This window comes from Nicotiana sylvestris, chromosome 8, assembly GCF_000393655.2.
Source record: "Nicotiana sylvestris chromosome 8, ASM39365v2, whole genome shotgun sequence".
NCBI classification, from domain to species: domain Eukaryota; kingdom Viridiplantae; phylum Streptophyta; class Magnoliopsida; order Solanales; family Solanaceae; genus Nicotiana; species Nicotiana sylvestris.
In genome coordinates, this window is record NC_091064.1 from 25,601,363 (window position 1) to 25,626,545 (window position 25,183).

The following is a 25,183-nucleotide window of genomic DNA, read 5'->3' on the forward strand; positions in this document are numbered from 1 at the left end:
GCCCCCTATGGCTACATTGTGTATGCTACTGAATGAGAAGGAAGGATCCTCAATTTATAGAAGTCCAAACCTTTTTATACAAGAAAAAGGACTAGCCAAGTATATGAGAATTATAATTTTCTTCTACAAAAAGAAAAACCCAATTAAAGTAATTATATTGCCCTTTTCCTTCGAGAAATAAGAAAACTAATTATGATAAGAAAATCTGGACAAACACCTAACAATGAGAGATCATCACAAGTTCTGATGGATAGGTAAATTTGCCTTGCCACAAAAGACTTGACGACACGTCAGAGTTTTAATATAAATTGTATCATAACTTCGGAACAAATTGCTCACAAGTCGTGACGGATCGCCATAAGTGTTGACAAATTGTTAGGACTTTACTAATACAAATTATTCACATTGCTTGGCGAATAACCACAAGCTCGGATAGGCGAGGCGTGCCTCGCCACAAGTCCGGGCGGTTCGTCATGACTTTAGTACAAAGTATGTCATATCTTCAAAATAAATTATTATAAATCCTGATAGATCATAAAAAATTCTGTATAGAAATTTCACCAACACGTTTTTTCTTCGAAATCAATCTAATTTGGTCCAAATCAACTCCAAATTTGATTTCAATCTTCTAATACTAATCCCAACACTTCCAATAGTTAGATTACCGCAACATTACAACAACAACAACAACCCAGTATAATCCCACTTAGTGGGGTCTGGGGAGGGTAGTGTGTACGCAGACCTTGTTAGAAATAAAATAATCAAATTAGCTTTGAGGCGTGAAAATCGACTGTCCTTAAAGAGTTATCACCTGTATACTAATTTAGGGAAAATACAAAACGATTCTCTTCAGGATACAACAAAGCCTGCAGTAACACTTGTGATTTTCTTTCTCACTTCGTTGGAATTCTTGTGTATTTATAGGCAACCAACAGACCCTTTCAGAAAGGATATCTTGTTTCACAAACAGACATGACTATTTATTCGAATTTTGAATTTAAATTCAAATAAATTTGATTTTACTGTTAAAAATAATTAACTCTAGAATCTCGTACCTGTTGAGACAATCTCGTGCCTGTTGAGTCAAACTTGTACCTATTGAGACAAACTCGTGCCTGTTGAGACAAACTCGTACCTGTTGAGTGTTATTTCATAATGATCAGTTCCGAGGCTAACAGGCACGGTACGAGTAAGGTCGGTCTCGAAGGTGTTTCACATAACAGGCACGGAACTTCTTTCTTCCGATGTAGGAAGAATCCCACTTCCAACTTGCCAATAACAAACTATCTTACAATCCCCTTTAAATCTTGCTAGAAGCGGCACCACTTCAATATTCATATAGGTGGAATTAGTTAATATGTCCCTGTTACTCCAGACATTAATAATTCCATTAAGATTAATCAACCTCTTCATGTAACAGTATGCACTTTGGAGTTTGTCTTTATGCCCCTGTTATAACAAGCATTTAACAACTCCTTAACTCCTCATATAACAGTAAGTAGTACAATAGAATTAGGGCTCCTAAAGAGGAGATCAGTGCTTAAACAATACAAGTAACTTGTTATTACCCATTGAACTTATATTGTTAGAGTGTATACTAACTCAAAGTGGGGTTCCTATTCCTTGTATTTAATTTAAGGGTCTCAGCCCCATCCCTCCACAAGTTTGTTGTACTACATCTCTACCTAATGGCTTCGTAAGTGGATCAGCCAAATTCTTATTTGATCTCACATATATTATAGCTATAGCTCCATTTGTAATTAATTCTCTTATATAAGCATGTCTCAAGCTTATATGTCTCGATTTCCCATTATATATTTTATTGTGAGCAACACACATTGTAGTCTCACTATCACAGAATATGGAAATGGCTGGCATAGGTTGTGGCCACAACTTTATATCAAGTAACATATTCCTCAGCCATTCTGCTTCTTTTCCAGCAGCTGCTAATGCAATAAATTCAGATTCCATAGTAGAATGGGAAATACATGTTTGTTTCTTGGATGCCCAACTAATGGCTCCACCGCCTAGAGTAAATATCCATCCTGATGTGGATTTATTATCATTAACACTTGTAATCCAACTTGCATCAGAATATCCCTCTAATACATTAGGAAAACCATTATAGCAAATGCCTAAGTGCTTTGTATATTTTAAATATCCAAGTACTCTACTTATTGCTTTCCAATGATCATTACCTGGATTACTGGTAAACCTTGAAAGTTTACAAACAGCAAATGCAATGTCGGGTCTAGTGCAATGCATTGCATACATCATACTACCTATCGCACTTGCATACTCCAACTGTGCTACTGCTCTTCCAGTATTTGCAGTTAGCTTAACACTAGAATCATAAGGAGTATTATACCCCTTTATTCCTAAATGACTGAATTTAGTAAGGATTTTATCTATATAATGTGCTTGTGACAAAGTCACTTGCTTGTTATCTCTTTTGACCTTGATTCCCAAAATAGTATCAACTTCATTTAAATCCTTCATTTTAAAAACTGAGGTTAGATACTTTTTGGTCTCGGTAATTCCTTGTAGATTCGTACCAAAAATCAGCATGTCATCGACATATAAACAAATTATTACTCCATATTCTTTTGTAAATTTAGAGTAAATGCACTTGTCTGCATTATTATGTACGAATCCGGTTGATAGTATTACACTATCAAATCTTTCATGCCACTGTTTAGGCGCTTGTTTAAGACCATAAAGAGACTTTATCAATTTGCAAACTTTCTTCTCGTTTCCCGGAAGAACAAAACCTTCAGGTTGTTGCATATATATTTCTTCACTAAGGTTCCCATTTAAAAAGGCTGTTTTAACATCCATTTGATGTACGTAAAGATCATAGATAGAGGCCAAGGATAAAAGGACTCTAATGGATGTTATTCTTGCAACAGGAGCATATGTATCAAAATAGTCTATGCCTTCCTTTTGAGTGAAACCTTTTGCAACTAATCTTGCTTTGAAGGTTTGGATGGAACCATCTGTATTGTACTTTCTCCTAAAGACCCACTTACAACCTATAGGTTTTGATCCAAGAGGAAGATCAACCAAAACCCAAGTGTTGTTGGATATAATTGAGTCCATTTCATCATTAATGGCCTCTTTCCAAAAAGCAGCGTCTCTAGAAGACATTGCTTCTTGAAACGTCTTTGGGTCTTCTTCAACATTTAATACAATTGGAATTTGATTACAAACGTTTGTCCTATCTCCTTCAACAAGAAATACTATAGATTGTGAAGAAATAAAATCAGAACCAAGATGTTTTTCCTTTCTTATTCTTTGGCTTTTCCTTGGTTCTATCTGCATATCATCACTTCTTTCCTTAGTTTTAATAATTTCAGGAAGCGACAATTTATTAGCATCAATACGTTTTCCATTTATTTCAGTCATTTCATCAACATTGTCATTTATAAATCTATTTTCAATAAATTCAACATGTATAGATTCTATAATGACATTAGATTCTAGATCTAGCAGTCTATAAGCTTTGGAGTGTTGTGCATATCCTACAAAAACACTTTTAATTCCTCTAGGACCCAATTTTGTTCTTTGATGGTCAGGTACTCTATAATAGGATATACACCCCCACACTTTAAAATAATTTAAATTTGGTTTTCTACCATTCCAAAGCTCATAAGGCGAAATATGCATACTCTTTGAAGGCACTCTATTTAAAATATAACATGCAGTTAGTAGTGCTTCACCCCATAAATTATGTGGCAAATGTGCATTAAGTAACATAGCATTAACCATATCCACCAGAGTTCTATTTTTCCTTTCCGCTAACCCATTTTGTTGAGGAGTATAAGGGGCACCCATTTGATGTATTAGGCCATGCTCTTCACAGAACTTATTAAATTCGTTAGAAAAATATTCTCCGCCTCTATCACTTCGAATAATTTTAATTTTCCTACTCCTTTGATTTTCCACAACAGACTTGTATTCTTTAAACTTTTGAAAAGCTTCGTCCTTAGTTCTAAGTAGGTAAACATATGTAAATCTAGAGAAGTCGTCTATAAAAGTAATAAAATATCTTTTGCCTCCTCTAGTTAATTCTCCATTTAATTCACACAAGTCTGAATGAATTAAATCTAATAGTTCTGTGGATCTTTCAACTTTACGAAATGGTTTCTTTGTCATCTTTGCTTGTATGCAAATTTCACATTTTATATGTTGAGTTTTACATGAGATATAACCATTTTTGGACATATAATTCAAAGAGCCAAAATTTAAATGTCCTAGTCTAGCATGCCATAAACAAGAATCAGACTCAACGATGTAAGCAGAAACATAATTTATTTCATTAATACTCAATTTGAACATGCCGTTACAGTTATAGCCTTTTCCAACAAAAACACCATTCTTAGACACTATTACATGATCAGACTCAATAACTATCTTGAAGCCTTTCTTTGACAGCAAAGCAGCGGACATTAAGTTTTTCTTCATATCAGGAACATGATACACATTCAGTAACGTCAACTTCTGGCCAGATGTGAAGTTAATCTCAATACTTCCTTTTCCAGCAACATCTGCCGCAACATGGTTTCCCATCAAGACTTGTTCAGAATCCTGCACTTCTGCATATGTCTTGAACATCTTCTTGTCATAACAGACATGAATAGTAGCACCCGAATCTAGCCACCAGTCTTGAGTTTTTGTAGCAGCGGTAGCCACATTCAACTCTGTGACCATACCAATTTGCATTGCGGAAACCATGGCAACCAGTCCTTGGGCAGAATTTTCCACTATGTTTGCCTTTTCAGAATTTCCAGATTTTTCAATCTTTCTAGACTTTTCGGTATTGCCTGCATTGAAATTTATTCCTGCCTTTCTATATCTGCAGTCCCGAATCATATGGCCTTTCTTTCCACAATGATGACAACTAAAGTTCTTTCTCTTTTTAAAAGAAGACTTTTTGGAAACTTTCAGATGTTTGTTCCCACTTCCTGAACCATTCTGACTGACAAAATTGACTGCGAAACGCGAAGGCTGACTAATAGCATCATGAGCACGAGTCTCACTTTCAATTTGAATGTGAGTACGAAATTGTTCCACAGTCATTTTATCCATAGAATGTAGGATTTTCTTTCTATAGTCATTCCAAGAGGAAGGCAATTTCGAAAGAATAGCACCTATTTGAAGTGCATCAGGAATTTTAACTTCAAGATCACTTAGTTTTGATATTAAGATTTGCAGTTCATGAATTTGATCCATTATAGGCCTAGTATCAAATATTTTAAATTCAAAGTACTGCAGAGCCAGGAATTTGTCAATACCTCGTTTTTCATTCTGGTATGCAGTTTGTAGAGCAGTCCAAATCTCTCTTGGCGACTTCAGATTGCAGTAAAGATCATAGAGTCGATCTGTCAAAGTATTCAGAATATGGCCGCGACACAACAGTTCATCATGTTCTCGTTTCTTCCTTTCTTCCTTGACTACGTCAGAATCTTCTGCTGTGGGCTCAGGCATTCGGAGGCAAGGCAGAATCAAGAACATAGTAGATATTGAGAGCGGACAACAAGAATATCATCTTGTCTCTCCAACGGGTAAAGTTCGTTCCATCAAAGCGATCAAGTTTGATGAACTCCTTCGGATTCTCAACAACAGACATCAATTTCTCCATAGCAGAATAATTCTTTAAGATTGTTAGAAATAAAATAATCAAATTGTCTTTGAGGCGTGAAAATCGACTGTCCTTAAAGAGTTATCGCCTGTATACTAATTTAGGGAAAATACAAAACGATTCTCTTCAGGATACAACAAAGCCTGCAGTAACACTTGTGATTTTCTTTCTCACTTCGTTGGAATTCTTGTGTATTTATAGGCAACCAACAGACCCTTTCAGAAAGGATGTCTTGTTTCACAAACAGACACGACTATTTATTCGAATTTTGAATTTAAATTCAAATAAATTTGATTTTACTGTTAAAAATAATTAACTCTAGAATCTCGTGCCTGTTGAGACAATCTCGTGCCTGTTGAGTCAAACTCGTGCCTGTTGAGACAAACTCGTACCTGTTGAGTGTTATTTCATAATGATCAGTTCCGAGGCTAACAGGCACGGTACGAGTAAGGTCGGTCTCGAAGGTGTTTCACATAACAGGCACGAAACTTCTTTCTTCCGATGTAGGAAGAATCCCACTTCCAACTTGCCAATAACAAACTATCTTACAGACCTTACCCCTACCCTAGGGTAGAGAGACTGTTTCCAAACAAACCCCCGGCATCCTTCCCTCCAAGAACTTCCCACCTTGCTCTTGGGGAGACTCGAACTCACAACCTCTCGGTTGGAAGTGGGGGTTGCTTACCATCAGAGCAACCCCTCTTATTCTTACCAGTATTACCGCAACATTGAAAAATTAATAATTCCACTTAGTCTTTTTCAACAAAATCAATAATGGTATTGTTTCAAGTTTCTTCCATCAAACCAATTCAAATTAACCACAATATATGTAATGAGTCCTCAGTTATTTACAACACATATGGAAAGACGGGGAAGGAGGAGGAGAAGAAGCAGTAGAAATATAATATCAGACTCAGGATGTCAAAAGTTAAATGAATATCAGACGGAAGAACAAAATATACTATTATGTTTACATGTTGATTGAAGCAAATAACATACCACATCAACAATGTCTTTGATTACTCTAATTAAACAATTTAACACTAAAAATTACAAATTACAGTAATAAACATATCAAAATCCTCTGCATGCAATGTGTCGAACATGCTGAGAATGTGTAGAAAATTCTACAAATATGGCACTTGGCATCAAGGTATTGTTTTTAGTATAGGTGAAATGAATAACCTTATCTACGTACACTAATTAGTCTAAAAGCGAACCTAACTTTTTTCCTCTATTATGCAAGCTAGCTAGAATACTAGACGTGGCAATTGACAACACTATTTAAGGTTAGTTACTGGCCTAATATAATTATCTTAGTAATTAGTCCATTTCACTTAAGTGTACCAGTAAACTGTCTAATTAATGTTCATCAATTATAGATTAAAAAGGACTTTTGGGTCACCCTTCATTAATTCCTTTTACTACTTTTTTTAATTTCTAATAGACAGTTCACACAGTTGCATGCTAACTGATGAATGTTAGAAGTTGTTATTTATTAATGGCAAACATGCCACCCTCTTATTCCACCTTAGAATACGTGTGCCTATCCTTTTGCCGTTTTCTTTTTTTCCTTTTTAAATCGACGTCACTATTTATTTTTTTATTTTGTTTTATAGAAAATATTTGACCTCTCATAGGATAGTAATAGTGCTTATGAAAGAATGGCATATATATAATATATTTACAATATAAGTTAAATATAACGAGTTCAATTTAACTCATAACTAACGTTAAAGATCAGCACACGTGGAGGAGCCACCTAAAGTGTTGGAGATATGGGGACTTTGGGTGTTTAAGAATAAAGAGGAAACGATATGGATGTTACATCTACAGCTTTTTAGTGTTTTTCTTTTTAAAATATTAATTATTACTATATCATTTAAGAAGTTAAAATAAGAGTAACTGACCCATAATATTGTCCTAGGAATTTGGAATAAATTACTCTGCAATGAAAGTCAACTTTATGTTGCCCATCAATCTATTTCTAAATTACTCGATGCCGATGCTTCCTTTTGTTTTTATGTGGTAAAACAAATACTTGCGCTTCCAAGTAGCATTTGGTAATATAATATACAATTTGAGTGTTTGTAGTTCTTGTGTTACTTGAATCAAAATAGATTTTGCTTTCCTAGAAGGGAAAAAATAATATTCCATAATTTTATATGAGATCTCCATCTTAACTGCCGTTTGGACACAATATTTTTTTTGGGCTAGTTTTTGGTGAATTTTTTTCAAATAAAGTGCATATCCAAGCATAACTTCAACTTTCAAAAATTATTTTTTAACACAACTTCAAAAATTCTTTTTTCTTTCAAGTTTCAACCAAATTTATGTCCAATGCCTATTTAATATGTGATAGAAGCCATGGAAGATCAATTGAAGCTAGAGAGGAGAGAGAGATTCAGAGAAAAAATGAGAGAAGAAAAGAGCTAAGTTTCTTCATTTCTGAATGAATAAATTCTGTACAGGTAGCTACAGTATTTAACAACTAACTACTAACAACTAGCCGCCTCTAAAAAACTCATTAACTAACTAACTCTAGTTAATGTTATAATTAAACTTAACTACAGTTAACTATCAGCTTGTAACACAGCTGCTAGTTAATACTCCCCCTCAAGCTGATGATTCAAACAAGTTCTTCAGTCCAATTTTGTTCAACAGGTACTCATGTTGAGCTTTACCCAATCCCTTTGTGAGCAAATCAACTAGTTGATCTTCTGTATTTACATGTTCAGTTCTTAGCAGTCCTAGACTAATTTTTTCTCTTACAAAGTGACAGTCTATGTCAATGTGCTTTGTTCTTTCATGAAGTATTGGATTAACAGCTATTTGGATTGATGCTTTGCTATCACATATCAGTGTTATTGGCAGTTCAATCTTGACACCTAGCTCACTGAATAAACTTGTTAACCAAGTAATTTCTGCTGCACATGATGCCATACTTCTAAACTCTGCTTCTGCTGAACTTCTGGAGACAGTACTTTGCTTCTTAGACTTCCAGGATATCAGTGCATTTCCAAACTTGACTAAATACCCTGTGACAGACCTCCTTGTTTGTATGCATGCCCTCAATCTGAGTTACAATAAACAGTCGGTTTACTTGAAGATTCTGAGGGCATAAGCAGTCCCAGACCTTGTGCCTCCTTTATATACCTTACTACCCTCAGTGCTGCTTCTATATGAGAGACTTTAGGGCAATGCATGAACTGACTGAGCACTTGCACCACAAATGCAATATCTGGCCTGGTCATAGTGAGATACAACAACCTCCCTACCAGTCTTTGATAGGCACCAGGGTTCTTGAGAGCTTCATCTGAGTGAGTACTATTGGTATTGAAGCACTTATCAAATTCAGTGGTTGTCAACTTTTGGTTCAGCTCTAATGGTGTTCCAGCTGGCTTTGCACCACTTAGTCTTGACTCAGAAATTAACTCTATTGCATTTTTCCTTTGACACATGAGAATTCCTTGTTTAGACCTCGCAAACTCAATACCTAGGAAGAAATTTAGCTCTCCTAGATCCTTCATCTTGAACCTTTTCTTGAGATCTGATCTGGTTTCACACAACAATTGTTGATTGTTCCCAGTGATCAAAAGATTATCTACATATACCAGTATGACCACTATGTCGCTCCCAGCCTTCTTTGTGGACAAGGAATAGTCATAATGACTGCTGAAACCCCATACAAACTAGGGCTTCTATCAATTTCATATTCCATTGTCTTGGAGCCTGTTTAAGTCCATAGAGGGACTTATGAAGTTTGCAGAGCTTCTTGTGATTCTCCCCCTGTCTAGCAAACCCCTCAGGCATATGCATAAAAACCTCCTCAACAAGATCACCATTGAGGAAGGCATTATGAACATCCATCTAAAAAATCAACCAATGTTGAGAAGTAGTTAAGGCAATTATGGATCTGACAGTAACTATCTTAGCTACAGGAGAGAAGGTTTCACCATAATCTAAACCTTCCTTTTGACTGTATCCCTTAGCAACCAGCCTAGCTTTGAATCTTTCTACCTCCCCAGATGCTTTGTACTTGACTTTATACACCCACCTACAACCAATGAGTGTCTTTCCTGGTGGAAAGTCCACAACACTCCAAGTTTTATTGTCCTCTAGTGCAGCAATCTCCAACTGCATAGATTTCACCCACCTAGGATCAGTAGCAGCCTCTTTGAAAGTGGTAGGTTCTGTAATAGCTGAGTAGGCTGTGAGGGCCTGTCGAAATGTTGGAGATATATGTGAATAATCAACATAGGAGGAAATAGGATAAGTGCATTTTGAGCCTTTAGAGAGAATGGCATAGTCCTGCAACCACACAGGTGGTTTGCTTGGTCTAGAAGATCTTCTGCATCCTTCAAGATTCTCAGCAAGGTTAGATTGACCAGCAGATGATTCAGCACAACCATTGTCTTGAAGACTTGGCATAGTAGAAGGAATAGGTTCAGGAGCAATTCTATCTAGAGAAGAAGAGGGAACTTCTGCAGAGAAGTCAGATGGCACTTGATCTGCAGCAGACTCAGTTGACCTTTCTACTGTAGGTATTGAAGAAGAGATAGGGGAAGAAGCATTCAACTCAGGATATAATAGATCTAGAACAGGGAATACCATAGTTCCTGAATCCCTAACATGCTTGAAGGGAAAGATAGACTCATGAAACACCACATTTCTATTAACCACAAAGTTCTTGGCATGTAGATCATACAATATATAACCCTTATGAGTAGAAAAGTTGCCTAAGAGCACAGCTGGTGCTGCTCTAGGTGAAAACTTATCTAGGACTTTAAAGGATGTAGAATAACACAGACAACCAAATACTTTGAGATGAGACAAAGAGGGTGGATACAGATACAACTTTTCAAAATGAGATTTGTACCCAATTACCTTAGAAGGTAACCTGTTTAGTAGATACACTGCTGTAGAAACACATTCTCCCCAGAATCTTAAAGGCACAACTGCTTGAAATTTGAGAGATCTAGCCATGTCCAAAATGGTTCTATGTTTTCTTTCTACTACCCCATTCTGTTGGGGTGTGTAGACACAAGTACTCTGATGTACAATACCAAGATCAGACAACAAATGCTTGAATGTAGTACTAAAGAATTCACTTTCATTACCTGTTCTTAGAATTTTAACAGTAGTAGAGAACATATTACTTACTTGAGTAAGAACATCTCTTAGAAATACAGTTGCTTCTGATTTGCAATTCAAAAGAAATATCCAAGTAAACCTGCTGTAATCATCAATCACGGTGACAAAGTACCTTTTACCATCATGTGTAGGTACTCTATATGGTCCCCAAATATCACAGTAAACTAGCTCAAAAACAGACTTAGAAGTAGTATTACTTAGCTGGAAGGGCATCTTAGTTTGTTTAGCAACAGGACATACAATACAGGGCTGACTAAGAACTCCTGTTGTCAGCTCATTCAATGCTTCTATCTTCTTTATTACATCTATAGGAGCATGTCCCAATCTCTTATACCATAAACTGCAAGTACTAGATACATGTGTTCTAGAGGAAGTACTGGAAGCAAGAACTTCAATTGTTGTGTTGGCACATTTATTTGTTGACCGAGATGAGTTTGTTATAGAGGTACTCCTACGCAATATGTATAAACCATGTTCTTCTCTACCAATCTCCTTCACATGATCACTGAAGATGTCCAGAAAGATACAAAAATCAGGGAAGAAGCCAACCATATATTTTAGTTCCTTAGAAAGCCTTGAAACTGAAAGTAGGTTGAACTTAAAATCAGGGATATACAAGACATTTGAGATTTCATGATTGCTCAATACAGAAGCATTTCCTGTGTGTGATACTGATGCCACACTACCAGTAGGTAATTGTACTTTATTTTCTTCTGTGTTTGGGAGTGCTTTATAGTCATGTAGTATTTCAAGGCTAGAAGTCATATGGTTTGATGCCCCCAGTGTCAACAATCCACTTGTTATTAACACAGTGAGACATAAATGCATTCACTTTGTTTAGAATACCTGCAGTAATTGACTTGCTTGATGATTCTGATCCTTCTGTGCTTCCTTTGGATAACAAGTGAACTATTTGCTGATATTGTTCAGGAGTAAAAACAGGAGTAGAGAGTGGCATTTGCTAAAAGAATGCAGACTGATTTGCTGGTTGTGGTTGTAATACACTTGCATTAGACTGATTTCCAACTCTGCCTTGTTGAACCACATTAGAAGCTACACTATTTCCCATACTACATCTGTCTGCATAGTTTACCTCTGTACTATACATCTGATTTGCATACTGCCCACTATTGGCACCATTCTTCTTGGACTCCCTTATAATGACAATATTCACATTGAACTTGATTCCTCTTTTCTTTGTAGCTTCCAGTATTATTTGTGCCTTTGTTACTATACATAGCTAAATTCTCCAAGGCCTCAGAAACTTGAGCTACTTGTGGCATATTAACAAGATTTCTCTGACTTTCCTGATCAACCAGCATAGAGTATGCTCTGTTTATACTAGGTAGATGAGACATCATCATAATCTGGCTCCTTGACTGAGAGTAGGACTCATTTAGTCCAGTAAGGAACTGAAGTAGTCTTTGATACTCAAAATATTGAGCATACATCTTTGACTCAGGACAAGGACATCCTGGACATGGCGTAAGAGCATCAAATTCATCCCAAAGTTCTCTTAGTTTTGAAAAGTAATCAGTCACAGTCATAACTCCTTGAGTTAAGGTGTGAACTTCTCTGTGTAGGTACAAAATTCTGGAGCCATTAACTTTATCAAATCTTTCCTTTAAATCTTCCCAAACTTTATGAGCACTAGATGCATATAAGACACTGCTCAACAAACCCGGCCGTACAACATTCATTATCCATGACACAAGAATAGCATTCACTTTCTCCCACAGATCATGAAGTTCAGGTTCAAACGTAGACTTAGGAAACCTACCATCAACAAATCCTAACTTGCTTTTACCTAACAAGCTAATTCTCATTGCGCGACTCCACAAGGTGTACTTATCAGATTCAGTAAGCTGAAGAGAGATCAGAGAACTAATGGTATGTTAGTGGGCTGTAGGTACAGAGGATGATTGTGATCGACGGTAGGAAATGAGGAGCTGGTCACAAAATTGCCATTTTCTGAAGTCGTAGCTGTGGCAGTACGAGTAGGAACAATAGAATCATTCACTTGATCATCTTCAATCGCCATTGTTACCAGAAAATTAGCTTCGAAGAACACAACTTGCAATCCGTAGCTTCGATCCTGAATTACTCTGAGACAATTCTGCAATTTGAGGTGCAAAATGGAAGTAACCTAAATGAAGGAATTAGTTTGCTAGTTCGACTAGATCTTATACCGATGGCTCTGATACCATGATAGAAGCCATGGAAGATCAATTGAAGCTAGAGAGGAGAGAGAGATTCAGAGAGAAAATGAGAGAAGAAAAGAGCTAAGTTTCTTCATTTCTGAATGAATGAATTCTGTACAGGTAGCTACAGTATTTAACAACTAACAACTAACCGCCACTAACAAACTCATTAACTAACTAACTCTAGTTAATGTTATAATTAAACTTAACTACAGTAAACTATCAGCTTGTTACACAGCTGCTAGTCAACAAAATGCAGCTTTAAATTCTCCTGAATATAATAAATAATACATGTTTAATGTATCTCTTAATAGTCATGCAAAGTTAAAGTGATTTTCTAGCTATTTAAATTTGGCAGGAAGCAAGTGATTTATTTAAGAAATCAAAATGTATTAATTTTTTTCTTCAAAATTACCATTGTTTAATAAATGATTGAACAAATTTCTAAGAACTAATTCAATACTTTTTTACATTTTTCTATGAATTAATTAAAATAACCCGCTTAATTAATGTATTAATTGACTCCTTTTTTTTTTTAGTGAAGGTGTGCTAAATCTTTAAAAATCACTTAAAATGAAGAGATAATTTTTAAGACCTCCCTCCAGGCTCCAGGTTCGACTTGGTAACACTCATCTCCCTTGTGATTTGTAATATTATACTTATCTCCCTTATTTTGATTCTCTTGTAATATTATTTTAATTAATTTATTATTAATACAAAATAATTATAATCTAACCAATTTACCCTTCGAAAGTATATTTTTCCTTGTCAATTTTATTTTAGTTTTAGGATGAACAAGACATATGAACACACTTCAAAAGTAAGCATAAAGGCAGAGATCTCAGGGCCGGCTCAAGAACAATGGGGGCCTAAAGCCAAAGTTTATTACGAAGCCTTTTTAAACCAATATTAAGAGGCCTTGTACTTTAAAAAATATCATATTAAGTAACATGATTCATATTTATAGTTACATATTTAAATTCTGATAAAATAATGAAAAGCAATACACTACTACATATAAAGATACACAAATAAATTTCAAATTTGAAGAAAAATATAATAGCAAGTTAGAATAATCAAACTCGATTCTAAATGTTGATAATTTTATATCAAATCAAATTTTAATATTTTTAATTTGTTTGCTGTAATGCTTGAGAACTAGAGAAAGAACGAGAAGTGCAATTTTAATTTTTTCAATGCATTTCGCTCGTGTCTTTTAGAAAATAGAAAATTAAGTGATGGTGAAGGAAAAATTAAAATACAAGATTTTTAGCGAGAAAGAAAAAAATAATACATTAGAATATAAATTAATCATCAGTCACCATCAAACTTATACTTTTTTACCATGAATATTAACTATTTTGTAAGATAATTGTCATAAATTAACCTATTTTTACTATTAGTTAAAAAAATGGGGCCTTAGAAGCTTAGGGGCCTAAAGCCCTTGCTTCAGCCGCTTGGCCCTTGAGCCTGCACTAAGAGATCTACATACAATTACTGTATGTGTTTACGAAATAAGATCCCTAACCATTGTTGTCAAAAGTACGCCATTGAAGTTGATGATGGCCCAAATGAAATCAATGATAATCTTCAATCACAATATAAAATGATTGGATTTTACTTCATTCCTCTCGACATGAGACATGGTTTATTGGAACTCTTTGCAAAATCCCTTTCTAATATCGTGTGCTTTTGATGACTTAATTTTATAAATTACTTTCAAAAAAATAAATGAATAAATTAAAAACAGAGAGAAATTCCATGAGGTAGAAAAATGTTTGGAGTGACGAACTGGCCGAATTTGGCAACATTTTGGGATTATAAAACATAATAAGATCTAATGGTAATTGATGGAAAAAGAATTAGGTTATTATAAAGAAATTACTTAAAGAAGATATTCAGTAAGTTAATCAATCATTAAAAACTTTAAAAGGATAATTTCATCATTTTTTACAAAAATTCAAAAGGCTAAAACAAATTTTACAAAAGATCAAAATAAGAGAGGTAAACGTAATATTGAAAATCACAAGGGAAGTGAGTGTTTAATAAGCTCAATTAAAAATGAATTGATTAACACTCCTTTAAAAGTAGCGGTGGTTAATTAAGGAAACTTGTACAAGTGTTTGAAGGATGCTTATATATATATATATATATATATATATATATATATATATATATATATATATTTCAGGAGTAGCAGCAATTCTCATTTCTAATGCAATATAATTGTTTAAAAAATGTAAGGACCTAAGGGGGTTTTCTTGGATAGGTTTGGCATCTATATTCTTACCTACTCTCAGCATTTAATAGTTTCTTGATTGTCAGTCACCTATATCCACCGGCCTCTTCAGGTTTGGCTCTTCTGCTCTTTCTATTTTTAAAAAAAATAGTAAATTTTTTTTTATACAATTTGATTATTTATAACGTAATTAAAGGTATTTTTTTAAAAAAGTATTGAATTATTATTTGATAAAAATATAAGTTACCTGCTATTACAGGTTAAACTATACCCATAGTATAAAAAAAATTATTATTAATGTATATAATTTAAATTGTTTCGTTATATAATTGAATGGTATTGAATATAGTTCACATATAAAACGTCGAACGTGTTTGATATGGTTGGAATCTAAAGATTTATAGAGTTTAATTTTGTAAAATAACCGTGTAAAAAAACTTTTATTACTATTTGGTTAATTATGTAAATGATAATCACAAATAATTATTCATAAAAATTAAAATTAATAATTACATTAAAAAAAACACAAATTATGTGATAGAGTGATAGGATATACGTAAACGTTAAATTCATGCATATATTGTGTAACTGAAGTGGGGACGAGGCGGAGTCATGAAAATTTGCTGCTTCATTGCATGCGGGGAATACGTAAGGGGTATTATCACTTTTAGCCCGCGCAAAAAAATATTTATATTCGATAATAAAAAAAAGTGTATAAAATTTATATAATTTTTGTATATAACATACATAATATATATATACAAAAAATATATAAATTTTATACATTTTTTTAGTTATTATTTTTATAGCGGTTATACAGTGTCATTTTCCACGTGCAAATAGTTGCCAACTAGTATGAAAGAAAGAAAGTATAGCGGACATTTTGAATATGTCCTAATATGATTGCTTGGACGAAATCCCAAATTTCCACATGTTCACTTTGTTCTTGGTCAATTACCACCACTCTTTTCTCAACAACAACAAATAATCATAGTTCTTAGAAAAAAAACGCTGAATTTATGATTTCTTATAGCAACCTCAAATTAATATTACAATAATAATTAAATTTATAATTAAATATTTTTAAATATTTAGAAAATTTTAAAACATAAATATAGAATTTGAACAAAAAATATTAAATTCACGCGTACCCATACCTAACACAGTAGATCCGCGGCGCTCGTGTTCCACACCATTAGTACTATACCCCATTATTAGTTTTGGCTAGTTAGCAACTTGGAACTATTTTTTGGCAATAATTTCCATTAATTCTCTTTCTTTTTGGTAGTTGAGCTATATATCTATCCTTACTTGGAACAACTCATGCCTAACCCCACACTCCTTACGAAAACTGAATTACATACTAACACCATGCTGTCTAAGTAACATAATATATCTATATATCTTTCTTGTATCCATTATATATGTAGGTATTTCCTATTCTTTCTTACTCATTCCTTCTTCCTTAAAGAAGCTAATCTCCCTTTTGTTTTCTTTCCAAAACTTACTACTTAAAGCGTGTTCCCTTTCTTTTGCCTTTGATTAAGACAACTCCATACAATTATTTTTCTTCTTGGAGGTTTAATTAGTTCAGCTTCTTGTAGACTTCTTCTTCTACTACAATCTTGAACTCTTTCGTTAAAGAAGCTTAGTACAAAAATGGCGAATGAAAGTATAGAAATGGAAAAAGAGAGGCTAACAGCAGAGATGGATTTCAAAGATTCATCCTCAGTTGTTATCAAAATTCGGCGAAAATTGCCTGATTTTTTACAATCTGTAAAGCTTAAATATGTTAAGCTAGGGTATGGTTATTCATGCAACCCTGCTTCTCTTCTTCTCCTCGTTACCGTTTTGCCTATGGTTACCCTCACTCTTATTCAGCTCACCGGTCTAAAATTAGACCGGTTTTCTGATATATGGACAAGTCCAACTTTACTTGTTGACACTTCAACCGGTCTTGCCGGTTTAATAGTGCTCTTTTTCTTTTTAGGTATTTACTATGTCAAGAAACCTAGACCGGTTTATTTGGTTGATTTTGCTTGTTACAAACCTGAAGATGAGCGAAAAATGTCCGTGGATTCGTTCTTGAAGATGACAGAAGAGAACGGCGCATTTACTGACGAGACTATAGTCTTTCAAAAAAGAATATCTGAACGTTCTGGTTTAGGTGACGAAACCTATTTTCCTAGAGGGATCACATCCAACCCACCAAACCTATGCATGAAAGAGGCACGAGCGGAGGCCGAGGCAGTCATGTTCGGTGCATTGGACCAACTTTTTGCCAAAACCAAAGTCAAGCCCGAGGAAATTGGAATTCTTATAGTGAATTGTAGCTTGTTTAATCCAACACCATCTCTCTCCTCAATGATTGTCAACCATTACAAGCTCAAAACTGATATCAAGAGTTACAACTTAGGTGGCATGGGCTGTAGTGCTGGTCTCATTTCAATTGACTTAGCCAAACATCTATTAAAAGCAAATCCAAACACATATGCAGTTGTTGTTAGCATGGAGAACATTACATTAAATTGGTATTTTGGAAATGATAGGTCAATGTTGCTATGCAATTGTATATTTCGTATGGGAGGTGCAGCTATGCTTTTGTCTAACAAGTCAAGAGATCGAACCCGGTCTAAGTACGAGCTGGTCCACACGGTTCGAACCCATAAAGGAGCTGATGACAATAGCTACAATTGTGTGTACCAAAGAGAAGATGACAAGGGAGTGATAGGTGTGTCATTGGCTCGTGAACTTATGGCAGTAGCTGGGGATGCTCTAAAAACAAACATCACCACGTTAGGCCCATTGGTGTTACCGCTTTCGGAGCAATTCAGGTCAGAATTCAACTCATTGCTTTCAACTAGAATGATGTATAGTTTTTACTTTTTTATATTATCTGTTATACTTTAAAATCATTCATATCCCTTGCCTAGGGGTGGCAAACGGTCGGGTCGGGTCAGATGTGACGAATCGAAAACACGTAATACAAAAATGGATAAATTATCCGACCCGACCCAGATTCCATACAGATAAAAAATGGGTTAACTGACGGATATTATGGATATCCATATTATCTATGGCTTAATGAATATAATCACTTTAGGGAGAATTCCTAGTCTCCCAAACTCGAGGAACCACTAGCCTTGCCTTTAACCCTAACGAGCTCCAACTTAAAATATACGGAGGGTAATTTGAAATTATAGTAAAAAGTAGAGGAATAAATTTAAACTTTTTCCACGAAGTATTTTGAAACGTAAAATCCACCTAGTTTACGTTTGAGCTCCTTTAAGTCAGACAAATACGAGATGATTTGTTAACAGTAAGGTACTAGGGTTCGAAGTATAATAAACAGTAAAATTAAAATCTTCGTATAGTGTAGCGGTAAACTTGGACCTTTTTATTTAAGATATATATACATAACAAGTTCATATTTATTCTAAATTTATTGACTTTAAATTCTGGGTTTGCGTCTAATTCAGGTTCTTCGTAACGTTGGTCAAGAGGAAGATGCTAAAAGCAAAAGTGAAGCCCTACATACCAGATTTCAAGCTAGCATTTGAGCATTTCTGCATACATGCAGGAGGGAGAGCAGTTTTAGATGAAATACAAAACAACCTAAACCTAAGTGATTGGCACATGGAACCATCAAGAATGACACTACACAGGTTTGGGAACACTTCAAGCAGCTCTTTATGGTATGAGTTAGCCTATTCAGAAGCAAAAGGAAGAGTGAGCAAAGGGGATAGAATTTGGCAAATAGCATTTGGTTCTGGTTTCAAATGTAACAGTGCTGTGTGGAAATCACTTAGAGAAATTGATTGTAATGAAGTCAATAGAAATGGTAACCCTTGGGCTGACTGCATTCAACGTTACCCTGTGAAAGTTGCCCTTGCCAAGACATAGAAGCGTACAGAAGACAGAGCCAGAATTTGAGTTGATGTGTTTTGAATTTGATATCGAACCCATAGCTCGTCTTAATTAACTATTGGGTGTGCGATTATATATTTATATATATTTAATAAAAAATTTAATACGAATATATAGTCTAAGCAAAAATTACTGATTTCGTCCGAACCCATATCTAATGATCTAGCTCCGCCTCTATGGAGCCATAGATTATATGTCAATATTTGGCTAGTGAAAAGTGGGGTGCTGGCATAATTGATTGTGGTTAGTAAAGAAGAATCATTCTTGTTCACGCAAGTCTAGTTTCAACTGTTAGGTGGGCAGCTTGCCTCATTGATTATGGTTCAAGAAATACAACTACTATTTATGAGTTCGTTTCACATTCTCCTTTTGTTCTTTAATTATCTTCTCACTTTAACATGTTGAAATTATACTTCCATTACTCCAGACTGTCATGCTATAATTCTACTCCATCCGATCAAATTTACTTATTCATTATACTATAATTACATTTTCAATTTTACTTGTCCACTATAGTAAATCAAGAAAAAACAAATTTTTCCTCTTGTTTTACCCTTATAAATAACTACTTACTCCCCAAATCATTTTTCAAGACTTTTGAAAATGCTATCATTGTTATGGTAAAATTGTAAAATATATACTTCATTTATTTATTTCTTAAAGGGAGTGCAAAATCAAAATTGAACGGCGGAGGAAATATTTATAAAGCTTTAATTCAGTGTTAGAATAGGCAAATTAGATATATTAGACGCTGGTTAATACTTTGGACCGAGTCTCTTTTTACTCTTTGTATTTATAGTTTAGCCCAAATGTACAAATTATGAGTTAGGGACCCATTCTATTGTATTTTTTCATTTTTCCGGGTCACTATAAATAGTGAAGCCTAAGTATGTAATAAGACGACTTTGATTCATTTTCAGATATACAAAAGAAGCAATGCTCTCGAAGCTTCTGTTCTTAGAAAACATGGTGTAAAGCCTAATCTTCAATCTTCCTCATCTCTTCCACTTTTCTTCATGTTAACATGGTATCGGAGTTGAGATCCGTCTAAATCTCATGCTGAGAATTCGATTGATCCGACACTCGTCTTATCTCGTTGTTTTTCTATATACTTCGTCTGAATTTGAATTTTTTGATATTCGTGGTCCGGTGGTGGTTTTCTGCTCGATTTTTTCTCCAACATCGTGTTCAACCATCTACTCCAGTGCATAACAGCGGTGAATTTTGCTTTAAGATGATTTCAAAGATTTCGACTGAAATTAGGGTTTGCTCGTATCGAAGCTATATGATGGCGGCTGATATTGAGGTGTTCTTTTCTGGTTGAAGGCCGTAGCTCTTTCCGGTTGCGAAAGAGATTGGTAACATCGACTTCATCCTTCATTACATCTTCGTATTTCTGCTTGCATGACCTAAGTTCTATGTATAATTGATTGTGAATCTGATAACATGACCAACGAAACTCTTGATACATCTTCAACTCCTATTATTTTTCGCACTACCTTCCATGAGGATGACTATACTCATCCGTGTCATCCTCTCTATGTGCATCCATCAGATATTTTGGGGACCTCGTTGGTCTCCAATGCGTTTGATGGAACAGGATATGGTAGTTGGAGGCGCAATATTCTTGTTGCACTTTCAATTAGAAACAAACTAGATTTTATAAATGGAAACTCCCAGAAGCCTTCACCTTCTTCACCTCTTGCCAGATAATGGCAGAGGTGTAATGACCTTGTCATCTCCTGGTTAGTAAACTCCTTGTCTAAGGAAATATCTCGTAGTGTAGAGTATTCAGAGTTTGCTAGGGAAATTTGGAATGAGTTAGAAGAGAGATATGGTAAGGCTAATGGTGTTAGAGTTTTTGAACGTAAGAAAGAGTTAGAACATATTTACCAGGGGTCTCTTGACATAGCCTCATATTTCAACAAAATCAAACAGTTTTGGGATAAAATAGCGTCCATATCTGCTGGTCGAACTAGGGTGTGTTCTTGTGGGGCTAAGTCTGCAGAAGATGAGGAATAGATGGCTTTAATGGGTTTGAATGATACATATGTCCAACCAAAATTAGTATTCTAATGATGAAGCCACTTCCTTCAGTTGGGGCTGTGTACAACATTCTATTATCTGATGAGAACTAGAGGAATGTGTCTGATGGAACTCAGTTTCCTTCTACCTCTGCATCCTTTAGTGTTGGGGTCTCTAGGTAGTGTTATCCTTCTAAAGTGAAGTTTGAATCATCTAAACCAAATGTCACATGCAAATACTGTAAGAAACCTGGATATACTATAGTCAAATGCTACAAACTTCATGGTTATCCCCCAAGTTTCAAGTTCACTAAAACTCCTAACCTTAGAAAGACTGTTGCACATGTTGAGCTCACCAACCATCCTGAATCTAGGACTGGTGATATCTTTACTGAGCATGGTACTCTTCCACAATATGAAGATATGTCTGCTATCCCTAGGCTTACCAAGGATCAGTACTCTCAATTGATGATGTTGCTTCAACAATCACATCTGTCTCCTTCTCCATCTACTTTAAACCTAATGGGGTCAGCCAATTTTGCTGGTGAGTTAATTCCTCCTGGTGTGTCTTATGGTGCATCTATGTTGACCAAAGTGGATGGTATAGTGTGGATCATAGACTTTGGGGCTTCTGACCATGTTACTTTAACAAAAAATTTACTCTTTAATGTCCAAACCTTACTTGTTCCATACCTTGTTTCTCTTTCAAATGGTTATAAAGTCAAGGTTACCAATATTGGATCATTGGCTTTATTGCCTGATGTGATATTGCACAATGTACTTTATGTTCCTAGTTTTCAGCATTCTCATTTCTGTCCACAAATTACTTTCTTATTGTGATGACATTGTACAGTTTACCAAGGATGCTTGTACTTTATAGGGCCCTTCAGTGAGGAAGCCAGTGGTACTTGGTAAGCTGGACAATAGACTCTACAAGTTGTTTCAGTCTGTCATTTCTCCTAACCCAAATTTTTTTCTCTTACTCATCCTGTTGTTTAAAATGTTTCAGTTTCTAATTCTTTTGTTCATGCTAGTGTAATTGATGAATGCTCATATGTAAATACCATATCAACTATTGATAATATGAATAACACTAAAGTTGTTTGGCATTACAGACTTGGGCATATTCCTTTATCTAAACTGAAAACTATATCTGCTATAAATTGTACATTTTCTCTTAAATAATCCTTTAGCTGTCCTATCTATCCATTAGCCAAGCAAACAAGACTGCCTTTCCCTAATAGTATATACAGTCCACTCACCCATTCCAATTAATTCACATAGATACTTGGGGACCTTATCACACACCTACCTATAATGGTTCCAAATATTTCTTGACCATTATTGATGATTTCTCAAGGGCCACTTGGACACATCTTATGGGAGCCAAGAGTAATGCTTTTAATTTACTCAAGGCTTTCATTGTCATGGTTGAAAGTTCAGGCTGTCAGAAGTGATAATGCCTTAGAATTGGGCTCTACTGCTTCAGGTTCTATTTTCTTTTCTGAAAAAGGAATTCAATATCAGACTTCTTGCCCACACACTCTTCAACAGAATGAAGTGGTGGAAAGGAAGCACAGACATTTGCTTAAAACTGCCAGAGCTCTATTATTTCAGTCTTATCTTCCCATTAGATTCTGGGGAGACTGCCTTCTAACAGCAACCTACTTAATCAATTGGTTTCTATCCCCTCTCCTTAATCACAAAAGTCCCTATGAGTTGTTATATGGTTGTATTCCCTCTTACTCTTATCTTAAAACTTTTGGTTGTTTGTGTTACTCTACTATAACTAAGTTGCACAAGGATAGATTCTCTCCCAGATCTATCCCATATGTATTTGTGGTTTATCCCTTTGCTAAAAAAGATTATAAACTCTATAGTCTCACTTCCAAAACCTGCTTCATCTCTAGGGATGTCATTTTCTTAGAACACATTTTTCCTTTCTTCAAGGCTTCCAATCAGCCTTCTCGCACTCTTTCTTCTCCTCTTTCTACTAGTTTTGATACTGATTGTTCTGCACCTCTTCCTTCAACTTTATATTCCCCCTTCACCTGCTTCTTCTTCATCTATTGATACTCCATCTCCTGTTTTACATTCTGATCCTAGTTCATCTGTAACTCCCATTTCAGCTTCTAGTACTTCACCTCATGTTCCCCATGTTTCTTCCCTTCCTATTTCTTCACCTACTGATCATTCTGTTCCTATTTCTTCTTCTCCATTGCCTACTTTGAGACGATCCTCTATACCACATAACCCTCCTAGTTATCTCAATAACTATGTTTGTCAATCCTTATCCTCTAATTCCATCTCAGTCCCCTCTGTTGGTCAGTTGCATATCTTAGAGCCAAATTCATATTCCTAGACAGCCACTATTCCTGAGTGGCACGATGCCATGAGGAAGGAATTTGCGGCTTTGGAAGCCAATGAGACTTGGGAAATTGTTGAGTTGCCACATGGCAAGAAGCCCATTGGGTGAAAATGAGTTTATAAAGTGAAATATAAGGCTGATGGTAGTATAGAAAGGTACAAAGTTAGGTTGGTAGTTAGGGGTGATACTCAAGTGGAAAGGGTTGATTTTTATGAAACATTCTCCCATGTCGTAAAAATGTCCACTATTAAGACCTTAATTGTTGTGGACATCAAGCAACATTGGTCTTTGTTCCAGTTTGATGTGAATAATGCTTTCTTGCATGGTGATATTAATGAAGAGGTTTTCATGAAGCTTCCTCCTAGATTGTCTATTCCTGCCTCCACTTCTTCTTCTGCATCTTTGGTCTGCAAGTTCCAAAAATCCCTTTATGGGTTGAGGCAATCTTCCAGACAATAGTATGCTAAGCTGTCTCAAGCTCTTTCTTCTAGAGGCTACACGCATTCTCTCAATGACTATTCTGTCTTCACTAAGGGTTCTGGGGCTTCTTTGGTTATATTGGTTGTTTATATGGATGACATCATCCTAACTAGTACTAACTTGACAGAAATTTCTGCTCTGAAGAGCTTTTTCCATGATCAGTTCAAAATCAAGGGCTTGGGTCTCCTTAACTACTTTCTTGGTATTGAAGTTTTCTATACTTCTTCTGGGGTTTTGTTGCATCAATGGAAATTTATTCATGACCTTTTAGATGAGTTTTACTCTCTTGAGTGTACTTCTGTCACATGTCCCCTTGAATTAAATGTAAAGTTGAAGGCCAAGGAAGGTAAACCTTTGCCTAAACCTGAAGAGTGTAGAAGTCTCATTGGCAAACTAAATTTTTTGACCCATACAAGACCTGACCTCAGCTTTGTAGTCCAGCATTTGAGTCAGTTCATGCAATAGTCTTGCCTCCCACACATGAAGGCTGATCTTCATCTTCTCAGATATCTCAAGGGTTCAGCTCATTCTGGGATCTTTTACAACAATGATCCTACTGTGTCTTTACATGTGTTTTGTGATAGTGACTGGGACTCTTGCCTTGACAGTAGGAGGTCAGTCACTGCATCTTCCTTGGGGGTAGTTTGGTGGGTTGGAAATCCACGAAACAACCTGTGGTTTCTCTTTCCTCAATAGAAGTCGAGTACAGATCTATGAGTAAAGGCAGTGGCTGAAGTTACTTGGCTGTCCAGGTTGTTGTCTGATTTTGGTGTACTTCTTCCCACTCCTGTGCCTGTATTTTGTGATAGTTAGGCTGCCCTTTATATTGTCAAAAATTTTGTCTTTCATGAGAAGACGAAGCACATAGAATCGAATTGTCATTTTGTACGTGCCAAACTTGGAGATGGGTTGATCTCTCTTGTCCACACTCCTAGTGCCTCTCAAACTGCTGATATACTTACCAAGGTTCTACCTGGTCCTGCTCATCACATACACACTCGCAAGTTGGGGGTTTTGTCACCCTCCAACTTGAGGGGGCTATTAGAATAGGCAAATTAGATATATTAGATGCTGGTTAATACTTTGGGCTGAGTCTCTTTTTACTCTTTGTATTTATATTTTAGCCCAAATGTACAGATTATGAGTTAG

At 35.5% G+C, this 25,183-nt stretch overlaps 3 protein-coding genes across 3 annotated transcripts; 2 read left to right on the plus strand and 1 right to left on the minus strand.

Moving 5' to 3' along the window:
* Positions 1–11,922: 11,922 nt before the first annotated feature.
* LOC138874804 (uncharacterized) lies at positions 11,923–12,836 on the minus strand. Its single transcript, XM_070153589.1, has 2 exons — positions 12,753–12,836; positions 11,923–12,660 (listed from the first exon to the last, which is right to left on the minus strand). The coding sequence occupies exons 1-2, from the start codon at positions 12,834–12,836 to the stop codon at positions 11,923–11,925; spliced, it is 822 nt and encodes a 273-aa protein (XP_070009690.1).
* A 3,722-nt stretch (positions 12,837–16,558) lies between these two features.
* LOC104211507 (3-ketoacyl-CoA synthase 1) lies at positions 16,559–19,521 on the plus strand. The gene is made up of 2 exons (XM_009760570.2): positions 16,559–18,069; positions 18,715–19,521. The coding sequence occupies exons 1-2, from the start codon at positions 16,895–16,897 to the stop codon at positions 19,136–19,138; spliced, it is 1,599 nt and encodes a 532-aa protein (XP_009758872.1). The 5' UTR covers positions 16,559–16,894; the 3' UTR covers positions 19,139–19,521.
* A 1,307-nt stretch (positions 19,522–20,828) lies between these two features.
* LOC138874805 (uncharacterized) lies at positions 20,829–23,662 on the plus strand. Its single transcript, XM_070153590.1, has 7 exons — positions 20,829–20,907; positions 21,386–21,963; positions 22,067–22,097; positions 22,196–22,351; positions 22,547–22,675; positions 23,184–23,464; positions 23,549–23,662. Exons 1-7 carry the CDS (start codon positions 20,829–20,831, stop codon positions 23,660–23,662), a joined length of 1,368 nt encoding a protein of 455 aa, XP_070009691.1.
* The last annotated feature ends 1,521 nt before the right edge of the window (positions 23,663–25,183 follow it).